This window comes from Hemiscyllium ocellatum, chromosome 3, assembly GCF_020745735.1.
Source record: "Hemiscyllium ocellatum isolate sHemOce1 chromosome 3, sHemOce1.pat.X.cur, whole genome shotgun sequence".
NCBI lineage: Eukaryota > Metazoa > Chordata > Chondrichthyes > Orectolobiformes > Hemiscylliidae > Hemiscyllium > Hemiscyllium ocellatum.
Window position 1 is genome coordinate 63,928,033 of NC_083403.1, and position 25,322 is coordinate 63,953,354.

Here is a 25,322-nt window from a genome sequence, read left to right on the forward strand (position 1 = left end):
CCAAACATTCTGACTCAAAGAGAAATTGGTGAGTTATATGGTCTAGACATGCAGATGCTAACCTATCGTTATTCTTCTACAGTGGAGTAACAGCAGAAATTTTCCAAGAGGTTGAAGCAATTGGTCTTGTAGGGAAGATTTGAGGCGGCCAATTCACTTCAATCACAGATGTTCAAGTCTATTCTATGCTCTGACACTTGACCCTAACTTTGCCTTTTCCTTTTCCTCATTGGCCTGGAAGAATACAGCTAAGAATAATCCTCTTTGTGGATGCAAAGAAAAAAATGACATGTTGTCTCCCAACAGTTACTGCTCAGCCATGATCTTATTGAAAGAAGGACTAAATGGTCTACTCATAAGTTCATAAAGTGAGCTCATTGAATCTGGACAAGAGCAGATTGTGAGTTTTTGCCCTGCTCTCATGCAAGTCCATAGTTAGAGCATCAAGTTCATTTGCTTCAATATGACAGATTACATGCCTGCATTACGGTTTCTAGGTAACAAGTGTCTGTTCATCTCCGATACTTGGCTGATTTCTGAATGTTGTGTAATGACATTCATGAGGATCTATATCATACCATCTGCCTTAGGAGCAGAAGTAGGCCATTTGGCTCATCGAGCTTGCTTTTCCATTCAATGAGATCATGGCTGACCTAATAACACTGAACTCTACTTTCCTGTTTGTTGCCCCACAATTCTAGTACTGTTTATAAATTTATCTGTCTCAGCTTGAATATATTTAATGGCTCACCCTCTGCAGTAAAGAATTCCATGGATTCATCATGAAGAGGGAAAAAAATCCCTTCATTTCTGTCCTAATAGGCAACCCATTATTCTGAGATTAAGCTCTGTGATCCTAGAGCCCCACAAGAGAAAGCAACTTCTCAGTATCCATCCTATCAAGTCCCCTAAGAATCTTGTATGTTTCAATAAGGTCACCTCTCATTCTTCCAAACTCTGAGTACAAGCTAACCCATTCAACCTCTCTTCAAGACAAACCGTACGTACTCCAACTCGACTGAATGAATCTTCTCTGGACTGCCTTCAGTATTTCCTTAAACTGTTCCAGTAATCTAGGTATGGACTAATTAGTGTCTTGTTTTGTTTTGGAAAGAATTTCCTATTTTTATTCTTCATTTCCTTTGAAATAAAGATCAACATTTGATTTGTCTTCTCTATTGCTTTCTGAACTTGTATTCAGTTTTCTGTGTGGTCTCATGCATGAGGATGCTGCCTCCGCAACAAAATTTCTTTTTTTTTCTTCAGCTTTCTGCAGAATCTCTCCCTTAAAGTAATATTAAATTCTTCTATTCTTTCTGTCAAAGTGCAAAACCCCACATTTTTCCACATTGTATTCCATCTGCCAAATATGTCCCCACACTCTCTCGACCTGTCTGTATCCTTCTCTCTCTGTCTCACCCTCAGCACTTGCCATCCTATCAATTTTTGTCATCCACAAACTTGATTACATTCTCTTCTCTCATCGAAGTTATTTAATGAATGTTGTAAATAATTGTGACCCCAACAACCTAATGCTATCTACATATTGCTGATGTGAAAATGCCTCATTTATCCCAACTTTGTCTTCCTTTCATTAGCCAATCCTCCTATCCACAAACACATGGACTCTAATTTTAAGTATCCTTATTTTCAGTACATTATTGAACACTTTTTTAAAAAAGTTCGTTTACTGGTTTCTTTTACATATCTTGCCTGTTACCTCCCCAAGATAATTCTAATACATTTGTCAGGTGATTTCCCCTTCAAGAAGCCATGTTGATTCTGCTTGGGAATTTCTTATTAACTTTAAAACATTCATCATATTGACCATTTATAAGTCTTTTGGCCTATATTAACTTCTTGGCAAGAGGTGAACTCATTTGCACTGCCTACCTTGACAAGAATAAAGAGATGTTACACTCACAGCAGAACAATATGCTTCTATGTTGGCTACAATTCTCTGTGGGAGCAAGTAAGGCTTTTGCCCGAAATGTTCATTTTCCTGCTCCTCGGATGCTGCCTGACCTGTGTACTTTTCCAGCACCATTCTAATCTAGACTACAATTCTCTGCCCCTAGCCTGCACCAGGTTTTAGTCACTCACCCAGGCATCAGTCAAACCAAGGATTGCCCAAACTTTGGATTTGCTATTAGGTGAGATTTGGGAATCTGGCAACACCAAAGTTCTCCCTGTCTAATAAGACCAGGCTCCAACTCCACTATTTTTTTTCTACCTGAAGATGTGGAGATCTCTTAAGCTGTCTCTCGTGAAGAAGGCACATATAGATCTTTTTAACATGTCACAGCATTCATCAATGTTGTGTGCTAAAGCTACTGCAACCTTCACTTACGTAGGTATTGATTCCACCAGACAATCTTACACAATCAAAACTGTAATGCTGGAAAAGCACAGCAGGTCAGGATCATCCGAGGAGCAGGGAAATCAATGTTTTAGGCGTAAGCCCTTCCTGATGAAAGGCTTCTGTCCGAAACATCAATTCTCCTACTCCTCCAATGCTGCCTGACTTGCTGTGCTTTTCCAGCACCACACTGTCTCAACTCTGATCTCCAGCATCTGCAGTCCTCACTTTTGGGGGCACAGTGACTCAGTGGCGAGCACTGCTGCCTCACAGCTCCAGGGACCTGGGTTCGATTCCAGCCTCGGGCGACTGTCTGTGTGGAGTCTGTATACTTTCTCCATGTCTGGGTGGGTTTCCTCCAGGTGCCCCAGTTTCCTCCCACAATCCAAAGGTGTGTAGGTTAGGTGAATTGGCCATGCTAAATTGCCCATAGTGTTCAGGGATGTTTAGGTTAGGTGCATTAGTTGTGGTAAATGTAGGATAATAAGGTAGGGGATTGGGTTTGGGTGGGTTACTCTTTGGAGAGTCAGTGTGAACTTGTTGGGCCAAAGGGCCTGCTTACACACTGTAGGGATTCAATGATAATCCACCTGTTTAACTGCCTCCATTGCCATGACATCCTTCCTTAAATAAGGAGACCATTTGCTCATGAGGAGACAGCAAGAGGAGCACTGGCTGAGCTACTTTCATCTGTCTGGAGCTGAAGTCTGCCCTCGAAACTGCCAGTCAGAAGTCAACAACCCTCCACTTTCAGGAGAAAGTGAGGACTGCAGATGCTGGAGACCAGAGTTAAAAAATGTGGTGCTGGAAAAACACAGGCCGGGCAGCATCCGAGAAGCAGGAGAAGGGCTTATGCCCAAAACGTCGATTCCCCTGCTCCTCGGATGCTGCCTGGCCTGCTGTGTTTCTCCAGCACCACATTTTTCAATCCTCCACTTTCACACAGGGTTGTGGTGTTGGCTTCATTAAAGGTTTCTGGGGATCTGACTAGGGCCAAACTAGAGAGCAGGCATTTGAGGATTTTCTGGAAAGAGAGTCAAAATGGTGGCAACTTTAGGGACTAACTCTGTGGAAGTCTGTGTACTCTTTGGTCTTGGAAGGCTTGTTAAGCAGGGATCCTTGTTCTGTACACCAGCCTGCATAGGCAAAACTGATAGGCTGTGCATTTGGTCTGGGTCTCATCCACTGCTGACTTTATCACTTGGACCTATGAACAGGAAGGCCACACAGCCTGAGCTTCACTTACATTGGACTAAATTTTAAAGCTTTTTTCCCCAACCCTCCAAGTATAGAAGAGGACCATGGAATAATAATAATGGAAGATTTTGACCCTCTTGCCCTCATTCTTCTTCAACTCGCTCAAATAAACAAGCAAGAAGAGATGGCAAAAGGGGTACAATCCATAAAAATCATCCTTTTTACCCCATTTTTAAAACAAAAAAAAAGCCTGATAATAAATAAATAATGAATAGGAGGGCAGGTGGTAATGGTGGGGAATTGAAACCAAAAACACTCACCGGAGAGCAACAAAGAAAAGGTGAACAAAGCAATGAAAAATGATTGGAATAAAAGCAGAACAGCAATTAGGAAAGCAAAATGATCAGGTGTATAAAAAGAAAAAAAATAAGTATTTTATAAAACTTAGAAATAAGAGAAATTAGGATAGGACAAAGTTATTAAGATTTCAATCATAAAAGCAAAACTGACAGAAAAATTATAAAACATCTTGGGTATGACATTAATAGAAGTGATCAAAGAGGGAAAGGGTTAACTTTGGAAAATTAACTGAACTTGTTTTGAATGGTTGCAATGTAACAACATTGTGCATTGGTCAGTGGAGTTAGATTATCGAGATCAAAACTTGAAAGCTGCATTGAAGTCTTTCTGGAGAATTTGAGAAAAATCAAGTCTGTTTTATGCAAAAATTCATTTCGGAGATGTTTGAGGTGACATCTGAAAACTTGGAGGGCTCAAATCAAAATGATTTGGCAATTGGAATTTCATGTAAAGGTTATAATTCTAGGAGTTGGATTTGTCCTGCAACAATTTAATCACAAACTTTTCATAATTCTATCACACACCAGGAACTGTGTGGATGCAACAAATTTTGACTTTGATTTTTTCCAATGGCGACCTAGCCGCTGTTCAAAATAAACTACCTGTAGAACGTGTTCCTTGGGTTGAGGTACCAACGATGTGCTTTCTGACAATGCCATCACCTCGTTTGGCTGTCTCACATTTGCCTTATCACTTGAGCCCAGAGGGTTTGAAGAAAACTGGAAAAGTAAGTGCATCTTTTATTGCTTTCAACTCATTTATTCGCTTATAATATGTTTTGCCTTTCATGTTCATCATTGCTCTGACTGTTTTTTCTTCTCTGTATATTCATGGTGCTATTTTCTGTGAGCATACATTAAGGTTAGCTGCAGCCTTCCATCTATAAGATGATAATTTTTATCGTGTTGGCCAACTGTGTCAAGCATCACCTAATGTGGCCCACACAAGCACAGCAGAGGGAGGCAGTGAGCTGACAAGGTGGTATGTAGTAGTATCCTTTTATTAGTTCTTGGGGTGTGGGTCAGCATTCAGTTCCCATGCCCTAATTATACCGGAGAAAGTAGTACAGTGCTACCTTGAAATAATGCAGTCCTTGTGATAGAAATTCTTGTGCTTTTATGAATTTTCAGGATTCAGATCCTGTGACAGTGAAGCACCAATTATACAAGTCAGGGTGGTGTGTGTTTTGGAGGGGAACTTTCAGGTGGTGGTGTACCCAAGTATTTGCTGCCCTTTGTCCTTCTATATGGTAATGGTTGTACATTTTGAAAGTGCTGGCTGAGGAGCTGTGGTGAATTTCTCCATTGCATCTTGCAGATAGTGCTTTGTCCTGGATAGTGTTAAGTTTTTGAGTGTTGTTAGCTGCGCCCATCCAGGTAAGTGGGGAGTATTATATCACATGCCTGATAAGTACCTTGCAAGTTCCCTCAAAGTCACACCCATTGTCCTGACTTGAAAACATATTGCCATTCCTTCCTTCCTTTAGTGGCAGAGAGGAATAGGAATGTGGAGCTCAAAAACATTAGGTCAAAAAAATAGTTGGCTTAAATCCTGAAACTCTGTCCTCCAAAGTTTATAAGTTTATTTAATGGATTGCTATGGTTCAAGAGGGTAACTCACCACCGTCTTCTTAAGGGCAACAAGAGAAGGGCATTCAGTGCTGATGTAGCCAAAAATGCCCATATCCCTTGAATAGCAACAGTGAACTATCTACAAGATGCACTGCAGAAATTCACCAAGACTCCCTTAGACAGCAGCTTCCAATCCAATGACCAATTCCAAGGACAGCAAGTACATGGGACTAATTCCATCTGCAAGATTCCCACCAAGCCACTCACAGTCCTGACTTGGAGATATGTGACTGTTCCCTCAATTTGCTGAGTCAAATTCCTGGGACTCCCTCTCAAGTGGCATTGTGAGTCTACCTACAGCACATGCGTAATAGCAGTTCAAGAAGAAAGCTCACGATCTTCTTAAGGATAATTAGGGATGGGCCTTAACTGGTTGCCCACGCAGCAATGCCCAGGTCAAGGGAGTAAATAAAAATAAGCCTGCTCCACCATTCTAAATGATCATGACAACTTTATAGTCATAGAGATGTACACATGGAAACAGACCCTTCGGTTCAACCTGTCCATGCTGACCAGATATCCCAACCCGATCTAGTCCCACCTGCCAACCGGCCCATATCCCTCCAAACCCTTCCTGTTCATATACCCATCCCTCTTAAATGTTGCAATTGTACCAACCTCCACCACTTCTTCTGGCAGCTCATTTCATACCCACACCACCCTCAGTGTGAAAATGTTGCCCTGTACGTCTCTTTTATACCTTTCCCCTCTCACTCTAAACCTATGCCCTCTAGTTCTGGACTCCCTGACCCCAGGGAAAGATTTTGCCTATTTACCCTATCCATGCCCCTCATAATTTTTTAAACCTCTATAAGGTCACCCCTCAACCTCTGACACTCCAGGGAAAACAACCCCAGCCTGTTCAGCCTCTCCCTGTAGCTCAAATCCTCCAACCTTGGCAACATCCTTGTAAATCTTTTTTGAACCCTTTCAAATTTCACAAGATCTTTCCGCTAGGAAGGAGACCCAGAATTACATGCAACATTCCAACAGTGGCCTAACCAATGTCCTGTACAGCCACAACATGACCTCCCAACACCTGTACTCAATACTCTGACCAATAAAGGAAAGCATACCAAATGCCTTCTTCATTATCTTATCTAACTGCGACTCCACTTTCAAGTAGCTATGAACCTGTATTCCAAGGTCTCTATGTTCAGCAACACTCCCTAGGACCTTACCATTAAGTGTATAAGTCCTGCTAAGATTTACTTTCCCAAAATGCAGCACCTCGCATTTATCTGAATTAAACTCCACCTGCCACTTCTCAACTCATTGGCTCATCTGGTCCAGATCCTGTTGTAATCTGAAGTAACCCTCTTCACTGTCCGCTACACCTCCAATTTTGGTGTCATCTGCACACTTACTAACTGTACCTCTTATGTTCGCATCCAAATCATTTATGTAAATGACAAAAAGTAGAGGACCCAGCCCGATCCTTGTGGCACTCCACTGGTCACAGGCCTCCAATCTGAAAAACAACTCTCCCACCACCACCCTCTGTCGTCTACCTTTGAGCGAGTTCTGACTATCCCTAATCAGTCCTTTCCAAATACATGTACATCCTGTCCCTCAGGATTCCCTCCAACAACTTGCCCACCACCGAGGTCAGGCTCACTGGTCTATAGTTCCCTGGCTTGTCCTTACCACCCTCCTTGAACAGTGGCACCATGTTAGCCAACTTCCAGTCTTCCGGCACCTCACCTGTGACTATCGATGATACAAATATCTCAGTAAGAGGCCCAGCAATCACTTCTCTAACTTCCCACAGAATTCTAGGGTGCACCTGATCAGGTCTTGGGGATTTATCCACCTTTACCCATTTCAAGACATCCAGCACTTCCTCCTCTGTAATGTGGACATTTTTCAAGATGTCACCATCTATTTCCCTACTTTCTGTATCTTCCCTATCCTTTTCCACAGTAAATACTGTTGCAAAATACTCATTTAGTATCTCCCCTATTTTCTGCGTCTCCACACAAAGGCCGCCTTGCTGATCTTTGAGGGGCCCTATTCTCTCCCTAGTTATCCTTTTGTCTTTAATGTATTTGTAAAAACTCTTTGGATTCTCCTTAATTCTATTTCCAAAGCTATCTCATGTCCCCTTTTTGCCCTCCTGATCTCCCTTTTAAGTATTCTTCTACTTCCTTTATACTCTTCTAAGTATTCACTCGATCTACCCTGTCTATACACTACATATGCTTCCTTCTTTTTCTTAACCAAACTCTCAGTTTCTTGAGTCATCCAGCATTCCCTATACCTACCAGCCTTCCCTTTCACCCTAACAGGAATATACTTTCTCTGGATTCTTGTTATCTCATTTCTGAGAATCCATCACCCCCTACATTTTCCAAAACAGCATACTTGTTAGAAATCCACAAAAGACTCCTTCACTAGCTGTCTCCTTTTACCTTTCCTGGAGTTACCCATCTATGTGGCTGTTTCTGAGACATTCCCTCCTTCCTGTCACTGCCATCCATCGCATACTGTTGCTGTTGCAAATTCCTAATTGCTTCTAATTGACTCTCCAACCAATCCATTCTATTTGATAAGATTCGCAACATTTATGCCAACAGCATTTATGGCGGATATAATCTGCAGTAACCCTTAAACTCTCTTTAAACTCCCACATCTGTCAAGAAGTACATATCACTCTATTAAAGGCCATTTTTGCTCCTTCTCAATCTACAAACCCAGAAAATAACACCGTATTATTCCTCTGCAAACACTGCCCCAGATTAAATTAATAGTTATGGCTTATATTTTAAGTTTAATCAAGAGACATATCTCTAAAAAACATATAATCAAGAACGAACCCACTCTACTGACTACTGCAGATTCTCTGTAGGCCACACTTAAAACAACAATTACTTATTTGATTCTGTGCTGTGAACTTGGCCCAACAGTTCCTCCAAGATTAGTTGTGAATTTCATTGTTTATTAATTTTCCCAGATGCACTCCGATGTCCAGCGATATATGAATTCAAACAGCAAAGGCAGTAACTGTGCAGGTTCTCTCTCTCTCTCTCTCTCCTGCAATGACTTCACCATGCGCTTTCTTTGTCTGTTCTTCTCCCTTTTAAAACTGCTGTTGTTCTGACTTCTTTCCAAAGTTCCAAAACAATACATCAGCATATAAAACAGTAATTGCTGCTTCTGGAATGCGAGGAAATCACCTCCAGCACTTAAAATACCTCAAAAAAGGAGAAGCTGTTACAACTAGAAATTTTTCCCATCCTCCATCTTGAATTTCCCAGAAACTTTCTCCCAATCCATCCTCTCCTCCTTCCCCAAATTATCCCTGGTCTAACAAGAATACATTATGTCTTACAAGTATTTACCAACATCACATCCATTGCTTTCTGAATTAAAAAGTTCCAGACTACACAGCCCTCAGGAAAACATTTCCCTCAACTCACTTAATGGTCTTCTCTCCACTCGCATGAGGGAACATCCTTTTCAAGTTCATTTGTCAAGACCAAATTAAAATCTGGTATACTTCAATCAAGTTACTCATCTGTCTTCTAGTTCCTGTTTATAATTTGAGAAACAACTCCCGAAACACCTTTTGCAGAGGTGATTTCTCTGTTTCATTGCTGTTTTAAGTGAATAGAACAAACTGTGGTCAAACCAATGTCATGGACTGGAGCCATGGACCCTTGGATTAAAGGTCTATGCTGTATCAACTGAGCCACCCCGGCTCTCCCTTCTAAACTCCAATAATAATAATAATCTCAACCTGCCCAAGCTTTCTTCCGAAGACAACGCACTCATTCCAGGCATCTATCTAATAAACCAACTCAGAACTCTGCAATATATTCACAGCTTTTTTTTAAATAGAAGAGATCAAAACTTCCGCCAATGATGTATTAAAATGAAGTATACCATCTTTACTTTCTGTAATATCTCTTGTAATAAAGGATAGCACCAATACTACATACTGCCAACGTTGACTCATTCACTAGGACGTCTAAGTACCTCTGCATTCTCGAATTCTGCAATTTTTCTCCTTTCAATTAATACTTGCATTTTTCATTCTTCCTGTATAAGCTAACAATTTCACATTTGCCCACATTGTCCTCGGCCAGATTATTGCTCTCCTAATCAACTTATCTGTATCTGTCTACAACCTCCTCTTCATCACGACATACCTTCTATCATCTTGTCTGCAATGCTCCACATCAGTGACTTCGTTCAAAGTTGTAAAATGTTGATTTAAAGACCCAATTTTTCACATGGCTTTCTCTCAGCCAGCCAATCTTCTATCCATGGTAATATACCATGAGTATTTATTTTCAACAATACCTTCCAGAAATCTGGTACAGTGCAGTTAGAAAATTTCCCTTTATATCCAATGTATGTCACTCCTTCAAAGAACTGTAATAAGTTTCTTGAAATTTATTTCCCTTTGACAAATCTTTGCTGACTCTACCCAATTTGAGTTTTTCTTAAGTGTACAATTAAAATTAGGTTAATGATCCATTGTGACATTTTCTCCATGACCGAAATCAAGCTTAAAGTTTCCTTTTATTGCCTCCTCTTCCCTTTTTAAATGAAAGGGTTACATTTTCTATCTTCCAGTCTAATGAGCCTTTCCTGAATCAAGGAAATTTTAGAAAATTGACACCCAATACATCTACTAGCTCAATAGCAATCTCTTAAGACCCTCAGATGAAATCCATCAGGAGCCAAAATCTTGTCAGCCTATAGTTTTGTCCGTTTGTTCAATAACACTTCCCTCATAACTGTAATTTCACTAAATTGCTCTCTCCGTTCCAAGTCCATGTCTACAGCTATTAGTATTTTCTTGTATCCTTTAGAGTGAAAACACTAGCACCACATTTGTCCATTCATTTGCCATTTCTTTATTGTTAGGGTGGCATGGTGGCTCAGTGGTTAGCACTGCTGCCCTTTAGCACTATGGCCCCCAGTTCAATTTCAGCTCGGGTTTGCAGAGTTTGTATATTTTCTTTGTGTTTGCGTAGACTTCAGCTGTGTGCTCCAGTTTCCTCCCACAATCCAAAAATGTGCAGGTTAAATGGTTTAGTCATGGTAAATGCAGGGATAGGATGAGGGCTAGGTGGGAGAGTTTGTAGAGTTGGTGTGAATTCAACAGGCCAAATGGCCTCTTTCCTATGATTCTCGACTAATTCCCCATTTTATCTCTCGAGGATCCACACTCTCTTCTTGTGCTTTTCTTAAATACCTGTATATCATTTTCTATTTGCGTTCCATTTTTACCTTCCTTGCTAGCTTCCTTTTATCCTTTAATTTCTTCCTCATGTTTAATCTGTTGGTTTTCTGCTGTTTGTTTTATTTGGATAAATCATCTGACCTGCTGTTCACCTTTGTGCAGTTATAGTTGTTTTCCTTAAATTACATACTTCATCAAACTGCAGATGGTTGATTCTCCCTTTTAGAATTTTCTTTCAGAGTAGAAATATTTTTATTCTGTCTATTCTGAAATGTACACTTAGATCAATCTCACTAGTGACTTATTTCCCCTACTGTTCCTCAGTTCAAGGCAAACCAATTCTACATCCTAATCTCCTGAATCAAAGTCATCTGTAACTGTTACAAAGATTCCATCCTCGATTAACAGTACTGCCCTTTCACCTGTTGCCAAGCTTCCTGTTGTTCATAAATGTCCTGTACCCCTGAATACTATGGACCTATTCCCTGTGATCCTAATGTCATGTTTCCATAATGGCTAGAAAAGTAATATATATATTTACTTCAACATGTGCCATAAATGAATTAATTTTATCTTTTTCTTATCGTTGTAACATCTAGTCCTAATTGTTTTTGTGTTCCTAGTATTCTTTTCCACACTGACCCTTTCTGCCAACCTCTGACCTGTATTTTCCATATTACAAATTCCCCCACCTTGTTTTGACTCTTTGATATATCTTATCACATTAGATCCATTTCACGTTGGATTTAAAACCTTCTGTCTCCTAGTTATGCATTTCACAAGGCCACTAGTCCTGGCACAGTTCTGATGTACACCATGCCAACATTACAATTTCCCTGTAGCAGTTACAAAACCCTCTCACTGGCAGAAAACCCAGCCATCTGGGCTCTTACCCTCTGCTGCAGAGAGTAGTCTCAATCCCACTCACTATAATGTCCCCTATTACTACTATTTGCTTTGGTGTTCTCTCTCAGTTGAGTATCGTCTTGTACCACAGGGCTATGGTCAGTTTACTTCACCCTACAGCCCTTGATCTTATCCAAACAAGCTGAGGGAAGCTAAATCCTATTGGAAAATCACAGAAGCCACCATTTCTGCATTCCCACCCTCTGGTTCTCCTTACATGCCGTACTCACTATCCAGTTACATTCTCCTGTCGCTGACCAAAGGCCAAATCAGGGGACCCAGCATTAAGTAGTGGGATGGCATCCTAGGTACAAAGAATCCTGGTAGAATTTCTTCCTCCCTGCTTCATCAGTCTCTGTCATTCACCTCCCCAACTCATAAACTCTAAACCAAAGCTGCCCAAAGATTGAACACTTACTGCAGACACATTGGCCCTTAATCACAGGGTTATCCCGAAGCTTCCACAAGCTGCAGCTTTGTCACACTACCCATCCACCCACTATTTAAAATAAAAATTAAATAGGTGAACGACACAATTTAGCTTGCTTTTATATATTCTCACTCTGGTCCTCATTCTGAACACCTTCTCTTTCCAATCCTCCCATTTCCTCCAAACCAAAGGAATAGCCATGGGCACCCGCATGGGCCCCAGCTATGCCTGCCTCTTCGTAGGATATGCGGAATAGTCCATCTTCCGCAACTACACTGGCACCACCCCCCACCTTTTCCTCTGCTACATCGATGACTGTATTGGTGCTGTCTCGTGCTCCCACGAGGAGGTTGAACAGTTCATCCACTTTACCAACACCTTCCACCCCGACCGCAAATTTACCTGGACAGTCTCAGACTCCTCCTTCCCCTTCCTAGACCTCTCCATTTCTATCTCGGGCGACCGAATCAACACGGACACTTACTATAAACCGACCGACTCCCACAGCTACCTAGACCACACCTCTTCCCACCCTGCCACCTGTAAAAACGCCATCCCATTTTCCCAATTCCTTCGTCTCCGCCGCATCTGCTCCCAGAAGGATCAGTTCCAATACCAAACAACCCAGATGGCCTCTTTCTTCAAAGACCACAATTTCCCCCCAGACGTGGTCAATGATGCTCTCCACCGCATCTCCTCCACTTCCCGCTCCTCCGCCCTTGAGCCCCGCCCCTCCAATCGCCACCAGGACAGAACCCCATTGGTCCTCACCTACCACCCCCCAATCTCCATATACATCGTATCATCCGTCGTCATTTCCGCCACCTCCAAACGGACCCCACCACCAGGGATATATTTCCCTCCCCTCCCCTATCAGCGTTCCGAAAAGATCACTCCCTCCATGACTCCCTCGTCAGGTCCACACCCCCCACCAACCCAACCTCCATTCCCGGCACCTTCCCCTGCAAACGCAAGAAATGCAAAACTTGCACCCACACCTCCCCCCTTACTTCCCTCCAAGGCCCCAAGGGATCCTTCCATATCCGCCACAAATTCACCTGCACCTCCACACACATCATTTACTACATCCGCTGCACCCGATGTGGCCTCCTCTATATTGGGGAGACAGGCCGCCTACTTGCGGAACATTTCAGAGAACACCTCTGGGACACCCGGACCAACCAACCCAACCACCCCGTGGCTCAACACAACTCCCCCCTCCCACTCCTTAAAGGACATGCAGGTTCTTGGACTCCTCCATCGCCAGACCATAGCAACACGACGGCTGGAGGAAGAGCGCCTCCTCTTTCGCCTAGGAACCCTCCAACCACAAGATGAACTCAGATTTCTCCAGTTTCCTCATTTCCCCTCCCCCCCCCCACCTTATCTCAGTCCCAACCCTCAAACTCAACACCACCTTCCTAACCTGCAATCTTCTTCCTGACCTCTCCACCCCCACCCCCACTTCGGCCTATCACCCTCACCTTAACCTCCTTCCACCTATCGCATTTCCAACGCCCCTCCCCCAAGTCCCTCCTCCCTACCTTTTATCTTAGCCTGCTTGGCACACTTTCCTCATTCCTGAAGAAGGGCTCATGCACGAAACGTTGATTCTCCTGTTCTTTGGATGCTGCCTGACCTGCTGCGCTTTTCCAGCAACACATTTTCAGCTCTGATCTCCAGCATCTGCAGTCCTCACTTTCTCCTTTTATATATTTTATCAATGTAACCCACAAATTTGAAATGCTATGTTCAAACTAAAGACTGGAGAAAGCATTAACCACGTGTCTGAAACTCCACAAACAGCTAGTTCCCTTTTCCTGTTGTAAAGCAAGAGCTAATTCAAATCAGCTCCAATGAAACTAAAACTTTGGAATTCTGACTTAGTACAGTGCAGAGTCAATGGTTGAGGTGTCATTCTATATTTACACTGCAGCACACAAAAGACAGCAGGGTCAGAGACAGATGACTGGAAGCACAGGTCATGTTTGTGAACTGATCAATGGTTTTTCACAAAGCAGTTACTGTGTCTATTTTTTAAAATCTCTTCAATGTAGAGGCAGCTGTGTAGTGAGTATTGAATCAGCATGCTAAATTGAAACAAATGGAAATAGGGCTTGGCCAATGAGAGAAAGTGAAAACACTGGGAAAGGGAGGAGGTGATTGTGGAGTGAGAAATATTCCACAATATTTCCTACAGAATGCTGGGAGTGTGGAGGGAATTTTTGATGCTGGCATCATGCAGGAAATGGCAGAAGATTATCCATTAAATGTGGCAACTGATGGAATGGAGGCTGTAGGCAAGGGATACCCTAATCACAGAGCTGGGAGTGGGAAGGCTGAGCAGAATTGCCTCACGTAGAGCTGAAGTGGTGGGACAAGTGCTTTAGTTGAGGAGAAGACATATCAGAAATGATATCATGGAAGATTGCACTAACCATTGACACTTTGAATGCTTTGACAAAATCCCAGGCAATCATAATTTTCATTTCCTAGCATTTGTCACATGAAAGAAGAAACAAACTAGAGCAGGGGAGAAGTTGATTGAAAACATGGGCAAATACTTAAAGGATGATTCCGAAAGTGGAGAGAAAGGTAAGTAAGAGGAAGAGATTTACAGAGGATGGTTCATGAAGGTGCTGTTTCTAACAGACTGTAGCAAAATGTAGCATGAAGTGACAGGCATGACGTTTGTCAGTTGGAGCATATAATTAGATAAGCTCACAACAGTGGAATAGATCAAGGTCACAGAGATTTGAAGAGGAGGATTGCTGCTTTAAATAAACTTAAAGGATCTAGGACCAGTGAGGATAAATTGCTTAGAAAATTGAAAATATAGTTTGTTTAAACTAAAATATCAATGCAAGGTAATTGCAGTTCTAACTAATAGGCCACAAAACCGTGAAAAATAACACTTTAATATGAAGTCAATTTTTGACAACTTTACCATTTCGTTATATCGTTTCCAATATAATGAAGCTGTAAAGTAAAATGTAAAGTTACGTTCAATCAACTTTTACAAATAGAAAACAAAGGTGCTTTTTTATGATTGCGCATTCAACAGCTCTGATATTTTATACGTAGGTTATTTACATTTATCGGAACCCAAAGGACGTGGTTGTGTCTTTGTATCACTTCCAAAATTTCATCACCCTCTTAAAAACACCGTCAGGTTTTGGTGAATTTCTGGAAATGTTCATAGAAGGAAAAGGTAAATAATTAGCATTCATTTCATTGTGTATTTTAATCAATGGCATTACTTCTCTTCATTTTGTTATCAATTTTCAGTAAATTCTCCGTCCCATCAACAAATCATGAGGAAGGGCAAGACCATGGAAGGGTCTTAAAGCTAGGAAGAGCATTTTAAAAGTCTCTATGTATAGTTTTTTTTCTGGTGGCCATATTGTTAAATGTGGGGAAATCTCCGTGGTCTGGGGAAGAACACCTGGGCTGCAAGTCTACAAACATTTCTTTGATTTGCCCCATCCCTGTCAAGGTAACATTCAAACTCGAGGATCTCAAGTTGCTGCCCTCTGTGCAACCAACCCAGGACTGGTGGTTGCATAGCATCCATAGAAGGGGAGGCACCTGTGAATAAACAACATCTGACAGATGTCCAAAAGGAAATTTAGGTCTGATACTTACTAATTACAAAAACTATCAATTATGTTTCCCATTTAACATGCAAATTCTTTCTTCATTAGTGGTCTACGGCAGTTGGTTCGATCACATCCAGAACTGGTATGCCCACAGGAATGAATTCAACATCCTATTTATGTGCTATGAGGAAATGAAACTGGTAATAACTGAATTTTTTTTATTGACCAACCTGCAAGAGTTAAGCTTCTCAGGTGAAGCAAGAAGTACCGATTTTGGGTGTGATCTGTTTCCTGGCAGTCTTCCCTTTACTCGCCAGAAAATTGCACTTCTTAAAGTTGGTACATGCAGCTACAACATTCTCTTAGCATGACTGATTCCTTATTGTAAATCTCTCTCTAACTGGATCACTTTATGAAAGCAAATGACTAATGGAATGAAATATGCTTGGATGCAGAGAAGTCACATTCAGCCCTCTGAGCCTACCCCTGTCAATCAATACTATCATGCTGACCATCAAACTCAGTACCCTATTCTAACTTTCTCCCCAGACACTGTGATCATTTTAGCCCTAAGAACTGGCTACTTACTTGGTATAGTGAGTGAAAATGTTTCCTGATCAATGTGATTTTTTGTTATTGTTGGTTTTTTTTTCAAACATTGAACCCAATACTGATCCCTGCTCTGTGGAGGTAAATTGAATTTTAGACCTGGGTTTACTTGTCCCTCTTGGACTCACTGCACTTTGTCTGGGTTAAGTATGCACAGTATTTTGGAGCTTCAAAAATATTGTAGAAGTGGTTGAATCTTTGGCCTGAATTGCTCTTACCACGTTTTGAAGTTAAGAAGAAAGCTGACTCCATCAAAGCTGTGCATATACTATTTGCTAACATCATGGAGTCTGTTACTATCCCTGAGCTGCCAACGATTAATAATATATTGACTATATTTGCATGTTATAGGATCTAAGGACATCGGTGCAAAAAATGTGCAAATTTCTTGGGAAAGAGTTGGACGATGAAAAACTTGACACCATTGTGAAACACTGTACTTTTGAAATTATGAAAGTGAATCCGATGGCGAACTATGAAAATGTTGAAAGTAAAAGTGAAAATGGAGCATTTCTTAGAAAAGGTAAAAATTTGAAAATAAAACAAAAACCACAGTTGCTGGATATCCAGAACAAAAGCAGATAATGCTGGAGGGACTCAGTGAGTCTGGCAGCATTTGTGGAGAGAGAAATTTTAGATCCAGTGACCCTTCTTCAGAAAGGGTTCAATTTTCACTGGAATACTGAAGGGGATGGATACATTATTCTTTTTGACAAGAAGCTAAAGGGTTGGAAATGTCCTGATGTTATTAATTTAATTGTATCAAGAAGTAGATCTTGTATTTTGCATAAATCAAATAGACTGTTAAAAATCACACAACACCAGGTTATAGTCCAACAGGTTTAACTGAAAACACTAGCTTTCAGAGTGCCCCTCCGTCATCAGGTGGTTGTGGAGAAGGAGCAAGCTTCCAATTAAACTTGTTGGACTATAACCTGGTGTTGTGTGATTTCTAACTTTGTACGCCCCAGTCCAACACTGGCATCTCCAAATCAAATAGAATGGGAAGTATTTTGTACCTGAATCTATCCAAATTCATTTCTTGATCTGTATCTTCTCTAATAATCACTTAGACACTCACTGAATACATAAGTCTAATAGTGAGCAATATTTGAGAACTATTGAAATTACACTAACCAATTTCCCGAGGGAACAACCCCAGTATGAGATTGGAAGTTAGGGCCCAAATTGCACAATGCACTGAATTGCTAACTACATGGTAGGAAATCTTGCTTTTCATTTTTGAGGTAATGCTGCATGCATGCAGTATTCACATTCACCTTTAACACAACCCTGAGAAAGAAGGATTGTGTGGACTGATTATTGGGTCAAAAAGCTTCTCTGGTGTAACCCAGCCCATATGCTATTTTGCTTTTAAAAGATTCTTTCAAGGCCTTTTGACCCAATAATCAGTCCACACAATCCCTCTTTCTCATAAAAAAACCTGAAAGAACTGTAGATGCTGTAAACCAGAAGCAACATTCTGACAAAGGGTGACTTGACCTGAAACGTTAAACCTGCCATTTCCTTTCCACAAATCCTGCCAGACCTGCTGAACTTTTGCAGCAACTTCTGTTTTGTTCCTTTTCTCTTTTCATTCACTTTTCATTCCGTCCATTTAAAAAAAATGAAATTTCTCTTTGTATTGCAATTGGAGAGCCTGCCTCTGTTGAGAAGAGAAATGGATTAACTTTGTAAGAGGAAACACATTGCACCTTTAGACTCAAAGACGTGCCTAAGAGTGGAATGTTTGGATCAGCTTGTCCTGAAGGATTTGGGCTAAGTCTCATTTGGCTAAGTCTCTGTTCCCAAATATAAGTGGCCTCTGTTAAAGTTCCTTCCTGCCAACACCCACCCGCTCAACCACTTCTCCCACCCCAAACTCTCACCTCACCTTATCCAGTCAACTAACCAGTCCCAGAATCATCACTATTCTCATATTCTCTATGGTATCATTGGCCAAGAGTCTGGACCGTGTCTTGCCACCGTTATTCTTAAGTTGTATGTAGCTGAGATTTGGTGGTGAATATTTTGCCCTCCTTTGTTTCCTTGCCTAATTTGTGTGGGGTTGTGAAGGAAAAGAAAAGTTCTTAATGCTGTTCACCTATGGCCAAATTTGGGAGCATTGAAGTCAGCACAATAAGAGAGTAAGTCTTGTAGACATTCTGGATCCATTTAACATTCAGATGATATCCAGTCACAGAAACATTTTGCATCATTGGCCATTAAGTAGCTACAGTTCATGGTGTCCACACTCTGTGGGGAGTGACATTGAGTCTATGCCTTTTGGTCAAGCCTTTGCACAGGGGTGAAGTGTAGTATCTATGATTGACCCAGAACATATAAATTGCAGAGAAAGACCTTGATCCTGAAGCCAGATGATATTTACAACCTCCATCAGAGGAAAAGTGTATCGTGCAGATTGGACACAATAAAAGTTGTGTAAAATGCCAATGATTGTGAATGGTACTGAAATGATATCTTCCAAAGGCATTGAAATTGAGTTTCCAATTTATGCATTTTTGTGCTGAAGACTCTGATGATTTTTACACCAACATTCACAGAACACAACCAAAATTCCACTCTTCACAAATTTAGGTTTCTTTCTTATTTTTATGGAATTGTCCATATTATTTATTTCATTCTGATTTCATTTCATAATTCCAAAAGTTGAATCATCTCATTTTTTTTTCAGGGATAATTGGAGATTGGAAAACTCATTTTACTGTGGCCCAGTCAGAGATGTTTGACAAGCTATTTGAAGAGAGAATGAAAGACTTCCCTTTGAAGTTCACCTGGGATGGCAAATAACTAGACCTCAATATCTAGACTGGCCTGTGATGTGTATCTATTAATTTTTTTGACATTGTTAAATGAAAACCTATTACTTTTATAGAAAAGCGAACTGGTAGATTGTTGTACATGGAAATGAATATATATTTAAAAGTAATGAATTTGGAGGTCTACAGGGAATGGGCTGGAGAATCAGGGGAGCTAGGCAGCTCTTTTGAGAGCTGGTACAGACATGATGGGTTGATTGACTCCCTTGGTACTAGTAAACCTCTATGATTCAATTATTTTATTTATCTGAACCTTAACTATAAACACTTAACCTGTGATATTAATCACTCTATTTCCAGTCATTGTTGATCTAGCCTTGTGTCCCAGTTTTTTTTTGTTTTACTCATTTTTCTAAACTTCCTCTCCTGTGACAGCCTTTCTTTTGTATAAATATTTCCGAAGTGCACATACTACATTGAATTCATCTACCTGACCTATTTACATCCCATCAGTTCTAATCCCTTCACCTGTTGGTATTAATTCTTGATGATCAGGTCCTAATGTGTTTTTTGGAATTCAGTTCCTATTTTTTTAATTACTTTTTTTTGTAACCCCATTCGAAGAGATGGTATTAATAATAGGCTGAATTTTTACCAAATTTTGTCTAAGTATCATTTTCATTGAGTTTATAAAATTCCTGTCTCGTGAGGCCAAACAGATTTTCTTACAGTATTGTCACAAACTTTCCTCATTAATTACCTAACTATGGCACCTCAGTCATTTGATACTAGTTGTATTCTACCACTCGCCACTTGCTGGATATTCTGGATTACACTAACAAGCTTGTGCCATCTTTATATTGCCATTGCACAACAAGGTAGGGGCTGGCATTTTGAGGCTTCCCTGATAACTGTATCCCTTTCCAGAGGGCATGGCAGATGAGAGGAATTAGCGTTGCTATTTGCTGACAGGGTCCTTAACATCCTGCTGGATAGGGTGATCCAGAGGAGTGACCACCAGAGGAGGCCACAATACCAGATCCTGTCTGATCCAGAGTGGACCAACATTACCAACAGGATCAGTCTGGTTTCAACCATCCAGCAAGATGCCCAGCAGTATAACAATAAGGTCAATGACCTACTCCGCTCTGTCAGGATTAAGTGCTGCCATTTTCCCTCTGTTACTTCACACTCACTATCCTTGCTGCTGCACCCACTTCCCAACAGGGCTCATGTCACAGCTCTCTCTTTTGCATGCAACATCTTCCCTCACCAACTCTCACCTAACCCAGCCCCCACTCTACTAACCCATCCTCTGCTTTTCCTATATGGATTGAACACACACCATATCCGAATTAAACTTGCAGAGCAGCTGCTAACTTCCATAAAACAAAACTCTCTTGCTAAAATCTACATCTTTACACGTTTGTTCTGTTCCCATCCTATTATTACAAGGCAGGGTTGAGGGTTAACTCTAAGGTGACCATCTTTGAAATATTGTTCACAAATGTGTCTCCTTTAAAATTCTTTTGCAGAGATCAGGCCTTTCCTTTTTACCTTCCTCTGATCTAGTTCCAATGACTGGCTTTTACAATCTTTCCCTTGTCCACACACATGAGAGATGACACAAAACTGAACTAAGGCCCAAGACAGATTGATGAATAGGACTTTGAAGAAGAGATGCTCGCTCTAAGCACCACATCAAGCTATTCAAGGAAACCAGCCATGTTCTTGGGCATTGTCCTCCATTTCTTCCCAGTCTCTACTTGAAATTGTCATTTAAAAAGAGGGAGGAAGTAAACATATTTATCATGAGCAAGGGGTTTTCCCATTAGGTTCCATGCTCCTACTCCATTCATTTCCCAGCATTATGTCATCTTTTAAATGTACTGGAATGCTGATAATGACCTAAACACAGAAAATGCTTCTCCTTATACTATCAGTGAGAAACCATCACCCATTTATGAACTTGAGTTGTCAATCCCAACCAGGAAATCAACGCTAAAATAGTAACATGAACCACCCCCATAGCACAAATTAAAATAACATGAATACAAACAAAATCAAGCATATGTATTCAAGAAAACGTCCAGCAACAATGATCTGATCAATAAACTGACAGTGGAAATGAAAAAAAAGACAAGTGTTATCAAAACTTGAAATGTTTGAATAAATGCTGAGGAAGGGGACTTTGTATCCAAAATGCTGAGTAATTTCAACCACTTACAGTTGGGGTCTTCGATGCTGCTCTGTGATAATACTTTCCCCTGTCTGTCAGATGGTTCATGGTTATGTTATGGAGATTGTGCTGTCAGTGTTTCAATTTTATTAAATTTTGAAGATGAATCAGCTTTCAGATTCATGCCAGGATTTATAACACCATAAACCATGACCAGGCACATCTGATACCTTGCTGTCATTACCAGGTATTTCAAGTTCCATTCCAGAAACTCGAATACAAAACTGAGGACGACACTGCACTATAACACTCAGGGGTGTGATGCGCTGACAGTGGCTCTATCATTTGGGTAAAAAGTTTAACTGATGCTTCACTTTCAGTTTCAAAGTATAAGCTCCCATGGCAGCATTCAAAGAGGAGCGTAGAAGTTCTGGTCAATATTTAGGCTGCAACTAACATCACTATAAGAGAGAATCTTTTTGATTTTGCACTGCTGCTTACTGGGGCTTGCTATGCACAAAATGTTTCCTTGTTTCATACACTGCAACAGAGATTACACTTCAAAGGTACTTCACTGATTCAAAATGTTGGGGGTGAGGAGGGGGATGTCTTTTTCTCATAAAGGGCTCAATTTAAATGTAATTTTTAAAAAATAATTAGCAGGAAAGAGTTGAAGGATTAGTAAATCAGTTATTGCATAATAATTCATATATTTTATACTTGCATTTATATGTCACTTATCATTTATGGCACTAAATCAAAATGCTCAGGTAGCTGACAGGAAATAAGATGTGGCATGTGAACAAATATTGCAAGATATTGAAAAAAAACTTAAATATAATAGCATCAGTTAACTTCAAATTGTTGTACGGATATACTGTATGCTTATTTTTTTTCTGGACATTTAAATAAATCAGATGACTCATAGTTATGTCGTAGAGATTGTGTTGTCAGTGTTTCAATTTTGTTAAATTTTGAAGAAGAATCGGCTTTCAGTTTCTTGCCAGGAGTTATAGCAACGTAAACCTTGATCAGGCGCATCTATCTTGCTGTTATTACCAGGTATTTCATAAATATATGCACAGATGTTTCCTTCTACCAATACAATATTGTCTGTCCACATGTTTCCATTTTTCACAATCCTCCACTTGTACAAATTACATGAAGGTTATTTCATCTTAATGAATACAATCTTCACAATGCTTACATAAAAAGTGATAGTTTCCAACAGAATCTGTACTAAGAAGTCTGAGGGCAATGTTTATTTTGTTAATGGCTTATTTATGTTTAAGAGTGAACTGGCTGTGGGTCAATACCACACAGAGAAAGCAATTGACTTATGGTTGGTTGTCCACCTACATTCATTTTGATCTCAACTTAGTGGATCATAGCTCCTGTTGGGATCCATTATTAAGGTTAGGTAGCTCCTGTTTGTAAAGGGAAGGGGAGACAACTTTTGCATGGCAATAACAAGTTTCTATTCTAGGTAATCCACCTAGTAACACCAGTATTTAAGAAGTTCAAGCTAGATTGAATATAACTGAATTCTCATGAAATAGGGTTGACGGTTCAGAATCTTTTTCTAATACTCGGAGGCAGGCACTTAAGGTATGAGGGGGAAAGTTCAAAGGAGACGTGAGGGGCAAGTTTTTTACACAGCAAGTGGTAGGAGTCTGGAACATGCTGCTGGGGCGGTGGTGGAAGCAGATACAGTAGGGGCATTTAAGGGACTATCAGATAAGCACATGGATGTGCAAGGAATGGAAAGATATGGACCAGAGACGGGAAGAAAGGATAAGTTTAATTTGACATCATGTTCGGCACAACATCGTAGGCCGAATGACCTGTTCCTGTGCTGTGCTGTTCTGTGTTCTATAAAATGGTTCACTTGGTTAGGTTTCACCTCCTCCACTTTAAGCATTTGCGAAAAGAACCAGCTTGGTTACAAAGGAGTCAATTTTTTAAAATTATAAAGATGTACTTTATTTATAAAAAGCATTTGATGTTTCTCAGAGTTCCCAACAGTCACATTTTCTACTCGTGCAGGAAATTATTTCCATTCCTTTTGAGGTAGTGAGGAGGGGACACAGATTTAGGCTGTGATCTTTCTCCACTCTGCCTTGGCTTTAGTGAATCCTTCAGCACACCATCCTGGACTTTGAAGTGTGCCAGTCTGCAACACTCGGTCGAGATCAGCTCTTTACACTGGAAGATCAACATGTTTCAGGCAGACCAAAGACAGTGTGTCACTGAATCAGTGGTCCTCTAGGAGCAGCTGATGTTTGTCTCAGTGTGTGTCCTGCGTCATGGAGCCGCTAGGAACAGTTAGGACTGCTCATAGCTGAGGATTAACATTCAATGGCTAAAAGTGGTTCTTAGTTAACATCAAATCACTGAGGAAGGTGTTTAGATAAAACAGCAGGCTTCCATAGTCTGATGCTTGAAGTTAAAGTAGAGGTCAAGGTAATGGTAGCCTGTGTAACAGGAATATATCCAAGGTAATGAAATGAAAACAATACAAAAGGTCTTGCAAAATACATACAACAAGGTCTTGTTGAATGAGAAGTCAAAATGCAGCAGCTGCTTTCACAGAGTCTGTTTATTAAGAAACATTCTGCAGTAATGCTGATTTAATGCTCCTTTTTCAGGCTGGTCCAAAGTTAGCTATCGATCAATAGGGTCACTCCATCTCTCTCCAGATCTTCTTTGCAAAAGCCCATTCCAGAAGGAGAAGTGTAACTGTCTCTGTCCCACTGCAGCTGCTAGGAGGGCAGAGGGCAGTGGTAGAGAGAATCCAAACATGTGTGAAGGATCTAACAGTATTGCCCTTCTTACCAGCAGTCAAGAGATGTCTTGGTGCTTCTTGGAAAATTCTGGTGATGAGGCATTCTGCCAAATGGCTTTGGCAGTCTACTCAGGGACCCACCCAACAGAATCCGCCTTTCCCTTTTCCTTTAGGGTCTTGACTATGTCACATGCTGACCAGTGCCTGATGATCTTGCAGTCAAAGATGTTTTCCTATGCAATTTATTCCATAAGGGACAGGAGACATGAATGGCCCAACTACTTAGAGTGGTCCACTGTGACCAGGCCAGTCCCATCCTTCGCAACACTGAGGGTAGGTAAAACCTCTGTACGTAGTGACATTTGGTGTTTGTGTATTGAGATCTATGCACAACTTCAAAAAAAGGACAGTGATGCTGCAAGGAAGAAAGTCTAGTAAAGAAATATTTATATCCCCCTGAAAGACCGATTTTTAAGTAATAAAGGTATCAAATCTGAAGTGAACACAGCTGAGACATCGGAGCAAATTACTGCAGATGCTGGAATCTATACTGAAAACAAAAAAATGCTGGAGGTCACAGTGGGTCAGACAACATGTATGGAGACACAGCAAGCTCATGTTTCGAGTCTAGGTGACTCTTCATCAAAGCCAAAGTGAAATATGCGGGAGGCCTCTTCTGGAATACTGTGTCCAGTTCTGGTCACCCAGTTATAGGAAGGATATTATCAAACTGGAGAGGGGTCAGAAAAGGTTTACCAGAATGTTGTCAAATTTGGAGGTTTGAGTTATAAAGAAAGGCAGGATATGCTGGGATTTTGTTCACTGGAGCTTAGGCGGTTGAGAGGCAATCTGAAAGAAGTTTATAAAATAATGAGGGGTATAGATAGAGTAAAAGGTAGTTGTCTTTTCCCTAGAATGGAGGATTGCAAGACTGGGGCGGTGGTGGGTGGGTGCGGGGGACATTTTTAAGGTGAGAGGAGAGAGATTTAAAAAAGACATGAGGCAAATTTTTGACAGAGAGAGTGGTTCACATGTGGAATGAACTTCCTGCGAAAGTGGTGGATGCAGGTACAATTACAATGTTTAAAAGATATTTGGATACATAAAGAGGAAAGGTTTGGAGCGATATGGCAGGTGGGACTAATTCAGTTTAGGATTATGTTCGTCATGGACTGATTGGACCGAAGGGTCTGTTTCTGTGCTGCATGACTCTCTGTCTCTATGACTATGACTCTAATGGCAGAACAACATCCTACCGGACTTGAAAGTACAGACAGTCCCATTGGGAAGGGG

General features: G+C 40.8%; 1 protein-coding gene across 3 annotated transcripts in view; it reads left to right on the forward strand.

The window, feature by feature from the left end:
- LOC132832501 (amine sulfotransferase-like) overlaps positions 1 to 22,182 on the forward strand; it is a 43,466-nt gene extending 21,284 nt beyond the window's left edge. For 2 of the 3 annotated variants that reach the window (XM_060850559.1, XM_060850570.1), the window contains exons 3-7: positions 4,444 to 4,643; positions 15,162 to 15,288; positions 15,782 to 15,876; positions 16,637 to 16,808; positions 18,981 to 22,182. In XM_060850559.1, coding sequence (XP_060706542.1) covers positions 4,444 to 4,643; positions 15,162 to 15,288; positions 15,782 to 15,876; positions 16,637 to 16,808; positions 18,981 to 19,096 — 710 coding nt within the window. In that variant the 3' untranslated portion in view covers positions 19,097 to 22,182. The remainder of the gene's footprint in view (positions 1 to 4,443; positions 4,644 to 15,161; positions 15,289 to 15,781; positions 15,877 to 16,636; positions 16,809 to 18,980) is intronic. The other variant, XM_060850579.1, reaches the window with a different exon arrangement.
- The last annotated feature ends 3,140 nt before the right edge of the window (positions 22,183 to 25,322 follow it).